The sequence below is a fragment of the Apaloderma vittatum genome, unplaced genomic scaffold (genome assembly GCF_000703405.1).
Source record: "Apaloderma vittatum isolate BGI_N311 unplaced genomic scaffold, ASM70340v1 scaffold1136, whole genome shotgun sequence".
Classification (NCBI taxonomy): Eukaryota; Metazoa; Chordata; class Aves; order Trogoniformes; family Trogonidae; genus Apaloderma; species Apaloderma vittatum.
In genome coordinates this window covers 26,794-32,401 of record NW_009720978.1, presented here as the reverse complement: position 1 = coordinate 32,401, position 5,608 = coordinate 26,794, and the positions used below count along the sequence as shown (strand labels likewise).

The 5,608-nt window shown below is 45.9% G+C and overlaps 1 protein-coding gene across 1 annotated transcript in view; it reads left to right on the top strand.

The window, feature by feature from the left end:
* Positions 1-1,598: 1,598 nt before the first annotated feature.
* The window catches only part of COL9A3 (collagen, type IX, alpha 3), a gene marked incomplete at its 5' end in the record, with an annotated part of 24,742 nt that continues 20,732 nt past the window's right edge, over positions 1,599-5,608 (top strand). Inside the window, 6 exon segments of the mRNA XM_009871167.1 lie at positions 1,599-1,634; positions 2,225-2,248; positions 2,738-2,791; positions 3,429-3,482; positions 4,173-4,214; positions 5,586-5,607. Coding sequence (XP_009869469.1) covers positions 1,599-1,634; positions 2,225-2,248; positions 2,738-2,791; positions 3,429-3,482; positions 4,173-4,214; positions 5,586-5,607 — 232 coding nt within the window.

Here is a 5,608-nt window from a genome sequence, read left to right as displayed (position 1 = left end):
CCAACCCAGCCTTGAACACCTCCAGGGAGGGTGCATCTACAACCTCTCTGGGCACCTAGGGTATCTAGGTACTTCTTGGGGTATCTGGGGGTAGATACCATTTAATTCCAGCTCAGAACATTATTCTCAAGATGCTTCTGTGCGATGTTTTGAGAGCATTTGGAAAAGAGTTTTGGGCATTCCAGCTAGGGAGGTGCTGAGGCAGCCCCGTGCTGTGATCACTCTTTGTCCCCTGTGCGAGGAGATGAGGAGTGTGCTGGTGCTCGTTTAACACAGTCCATAAATAACAACACGGTTTATTCGGTGTTTAAGTCTGTCAGTTCCTGACTGTTTTAAATTCTGCCTCTATCAGAGAGCAGCATCTGCTGAGGACAACGCAAACGCGAGCAAAGAGCTGTCTGCGGCTCTTCTGCAGCTCCCTTGTCAGCACAGCTTAGAGCAACTCCCTGTGACAGCCGCCCTGGTGCTGTTCCGCAAATGGTTGTTTTATTTATCATTCACTGGCATTTCTGTACCTCCACCGCTTTTTTTTTTCCCCCTGTTATTTTTCCTCCTCCTTCTTTTTTAAAAGCAGTGCCAAAAGCTCTCGGCACCCATCAGCTGCCTGCCTCTGCTTTTCCTTATCCCATCGCAGCAGCTGTTTTCTGAGGAGGCTCTCAGACCCGAGAGCACCGCTCAGCAATGCACACCCTTTGGAGATATCTTCACAGCTGCTGGCCACGTTGAACCAACTGCACTGGTTTTGTTGGGTGCTTTTTGTTCATTTTTATACCTCCGTTTGCTTTCTGTTTCAGAATTACTATCTGTAGTTAATTTTGCAGTCTGCCAGCCAATGCTGGCATCTTGCAATGCAACAAAGGGATTAAGAAAGCCTGTCTTACTCTCTTTAGGTAAGCAGGGACGTAACAACTACAAGAATGTCTTAATCCTAGTCTAAGTCATAAGATCACCAGACTCTAGTCAAGCTTAGGAACAAGAATGAAAACTGGGAAAAGGAGATGGGGGATTTGCCAAGGAAGGTAGTGAAGAGGCAGAAGCTGCCAAATCTTTGTCTTTGGTTGAAAGGAAAATGTATGAATTAATGAAATGAGCTAGAACTAGCCTAAGCCTCATGAATAGTTTCACATAATTTAGTCATTGGATGTACATCATGAAAGTATTATGAATGAGGATATTTAAAATGGATGACATTTAATTTATGAACCTTTAGGGATTTGTGGAGATTAATCTGAGGCCAGCTGTGACTCACAGAAGTGTCTGTTTAGTCTTTTAGGAGCAGCTCATGTTTCAGTCTCCACTCCCTCTTGACCCAACAAATGGTGAAGGAAGTTGCTGGGATCAGTTCTGAACATCCACCCCTACTGTCTCAAAATGTTCTTTAATCAAGTAATTAATCAGAAATGACAGAGTCATCATCCTTAAGTTTCTGTCCTTGTATTTGTGAATTCAGCTGAGCATCACAGGCTGGATGCTGTTGCTGTAAGATGCTGCCGGAATTGTCAAATCGAGACTGGTGTCAGGGAGAGCCGGCACTGGTGTCTCCCCGTGTGGGAGTTTGGGTTATCCCCACTAATTTGCACCCTGGTTCATTCCTGCAGGGGGCATTAGGACCTGCCGGGCCACCTGGACCAGCCGTAAGTAACTCCTAGAACATTATATATAAAGGTGATGTGTAATATTATGCCAAAATCATCCCCAAGAGAAGACGGGAAGCCTTGTATCCCAAGCAAAGCCTGAACGAGTGAAAATAGTGTTTGAGGTGTTTAGATACGTATGTGTGACCTGTTCTAGTAACACGGGGCCTGTTCTTAGTCTCTGAGACGTTATAAAGCAAGTCAGCTTGGGATAGAGGTGAGCATATCAAATACTATCAGAATTATTAGACACCAGATAATGTCTAATTAAAAAAGAAAGTAGATAATCTACAAAGTTGTCTTCATAATTGTCTGAGTCCTGCTATCACATCACCATGAGTGGCTTTACTTAGAGATGTCTCGTAGGTAACAGTGATGTAAAGGGAATACAAATTATTAGAGGCAACAGAAGGATTCATCGAGACTCCAGCTCTGCTCTGACTTCAAATTACAATGATTAGGGGCAGGAGAGCACAAACAAAACTTTTTTTTAAAAAAAAAAGCAGAAAGCAAAGTTTTCTGATGTTTCTTTTTCTTCCTATATGTTCATTTTCTACATCTTCTTTTTCTGTTTTAAATGTTGTTTCTAGGGCAAAGGACTACCAGGACCTCCGGTAAGTAATGAGGCTTTTTTCAAAAAAGAATTTTAAATTATTATATTAGCATTATTGGATACCCTGAGCCTTGGATACCCCAGGCCTTGAGTCCCTCTTCTATCTCTGGCAGAGGGTTGTGGAACCCTGCAGATGGGCAGCCCTGGGGGTTTTTATGCTTACCCTAACCCCAGGGAAGCTGCCATTGAGGTAAATTTAAGGCACCGCAGCCTTGCAATCGCTGGAAGTCACCGAATCTGGGGCAGCTTTTGTTTGGTGGGTTCCTGGGTCATCTCAGAGCTGCCCTGTGTCAGAAGTGATGCAGATGTTGGCAACATGCAATGGTGAGAGCGTGTTCCAAGGGGGAGGTGAAGCAGAAGAACTGCCTGGATTCAGGACTGAGCTCCTCGGGGGTGTTAGGCAAAGGCATACAGCCAGACTGTGTGTCCCTGGGCTCTGACAGCTCTGTGAGGTCACCACGGATATAAAGATCTTTTCTCTTTCCAACAGGGACCTCCTGGACCCAGCGGGCTCCCGGGTGGAAATGGATTTCGGGGTCCTCCTGTGAGTTTCTCATACCATATAATACTCTTTTACTGATCATGCCACAACCACAGAAAAATGAGATTCTTTTCTGGTCTCTTACCCCATTCTGGAAGCGTGAGGCACAAGGCACTGCAAGCTCTACAGATGCAATACTGTTCCTTGTATCAGCTTGGGTAGGGTCAACCAGGGCGATGCTGAAGGTGTGCAACTGCTTGCAGCCGTATCTTCCTTTACCAGATATAAGTAAGGATAAAAGAGCAGCCAATGTCTGGAGTACAGAGGTCTGTTACCAGCTGGAGTGTACTTCCAGCATCCTCAGAAGAAGCCACTGCACAGAATGGGTCTGCTCTGAAGGGAGGCCATTCTGCAGAAGGACACCTTCCCTTTTGGGTGTCCACAGCTCCGCTGGAGAGGTACAGAGCCAGTGGGAGCGGGGACGTAGGTGCCAGGGGTGTGTTCTGGCCTAATCCCTGTACTTCCACATTCATTTGCTCAGTTCTCTTGCAGTCCTAGAAGCCTCTGCAGAAAGAAAGGTGCAAGAGATACCTTGCCCCACATTCACAAACATGCAGTGGTACCTAGTAGCCATCTTTCCTCTCTTTTTGCATTTTCATTTAAATGGTTGCATTTAATTACTGTTTTTCACTCTTTTTAGGGACCTTTTGGTTTGCCAGGATTCCCAGGGCCTCCTGGACCACCCGGACCTCCCGTAAGTTGAAAATTCCCACGGGGAGCACAGAAACAACTTCTTGCTGCCAGAACCTGCCTGTTTGATTTGTTGCCGTTGCCTCAGGCATTCTCTTTCGCAGCAAAGTTTCAGCAGGCCGTAAACACTGTGCCCCAAGGAGAGCAGAGACTTTTCACTGGCTGCTCTTTAGTGTGTCGATCATCCCCTGTTCATCGTCTGTGCTGTGAGGGTGGAGGAACCCGGTGACGTTCGGGCGTTATGGCACAGACAGATTGCAGGGGGAGCTTTCAGTGCTCTCAAGGTTTATGTGGTTCCACAGATCACGATGTGTTCTTGTAGGGCCGTCAAGGGGGGCTTCAAACCAGCAAGTCTCTGGTTTGGTTTTGTTGTGTTGTCTCTGGAGGGTTGGAGGGATAGGGAGGTCTTTCCCAAGGAGCTTCCCTGGCTCTTCTCTCTTCTCAAAATCCTGCCTTCATCATGTGAGGCTCAGGCTCTTCCCCAAGTGCATCTCCAGAAGATCACTGCACCCCAGACATGTCTGTTTTGAGGGCTGGGGCTGCTCCCAACACTCTGGGTTCCCGCTGTGGGGATGAGTATGTGCCTCCTCTGGGTCCAGCTGAGCTGTGCCTGTAAAGCTCATTTCCTAGGAATTGTGTTTCCTCCTGGTGTTTGCCTTCATGTGTTTAAAAGACCACATTTCATGAATTGCAGGGCCTTCCAGGTGCCCTTCCTGATGGCGGTGGGGACCTTCAGGTAGGTTTTTCTTTATTTAGCATGAAAATATTTAAATTTTTTTTGTTGACGTGGCTTTTTGTTGGCATACTTGGGGGACCATCAGACCACTGAACACGCACCATTCAGCCCCACAGACTTGGGTCTAAACTGCTGTTGTCATAGAGTGCATAAATGTGCGTGTCTTTGTAAGAGTGAAATGTTCTTTCCAAGAGGTAGATATGCTAGCACTGTTTTTTTATTTTTTTTTTCCCTTGATCTTTGCTTTCCAGTTTGCTTTTCAAAACACGGGTTTTGCACACATTCTTCCTTTACAAGACATCTTTAGCGTTCGGTAAATGACAACAGCTTTGCACGTATCTGTTTCCAATCCTGCTTTGCAAGAGAAAAGGTCGTGCGTGTTGCACTCTTTATTTCCATGGACGGTGGCACCGGGTTCCTGTGGGCATACGCTTTGTTTAGACTTCCTTCCTCAGGAGAAAGTCTTGATTCCACTCTTTCAGGGGAATGAAAGGAGCGTTAAGCCCAGTAATGATGGAAGTGACATTTCCCAGTTCTGCAGCTGTTGTGACAGCATCTCTGGATTTCTAACTGGCGTGCCCCAAAAAAGCTCAAAGTCGGTTTAGACTGCCTTGTGGCGAGTCACATGGAAGTTAATGGAAAATGATACTATTTCTGCAAGTTTAATTTAAGTCACCCAGTGGAATATACTAGAAAATTAAATTTCAGCTACAGAGGTGTTGCCTGAGGTTTTATTAAAAGAAAAAAACAAACAAATGAGAGAAAAGCTCTAGAAGAAAATCTCCTTCCCTATTTAGAGTTTTTTCAGCACGGCCTTTTAAGTCCCCATTAAAGTTCCATGCATGTTCTAATTTGTTCCCAGTCAAATCGGAGCTCCCACCAGGGGCTCATCCACCCTTGGATGTCTGCAGATACCAGCTCACTGGTATTTGGATTAGTTTTTTATAGATTCCCTTCTGATAAATTCTAATGCTTGTCATTGTTTGTTAGGTGAGTTGTCCAATGGAAATCAGAAGGAGTCAGTGGATGCATACGTTGAAATATGTTGCTAATGGTTTACAAATACCCATCCAGCTTCACTGGGGAGCTGTGGTTCTCCGGCGTTTTGAACTGGGGACCGCTGTCAGCCTTCAGAATTTCTCACAGGCCTTTCTCCACGTGAAGCTGACCTTTCATAGATCATTATTTTGTGGGTTACTGGGAGCCAGAGGACCTGTTTAGGACCTTCTGCCACAGGGAAATGCCAGTGAATGCAGATGCTGTGAATGAATCGGAGCCCAAACCCACACGATCTTTTCACCTCTCCCTAGCAATGAAACCAGCTTCCTTGCGTGTGCTTGATAAACCAAAGAGTGTTTCTGTTCCTTGCAGTGCCCAGCTCTGTGCCCACCGGG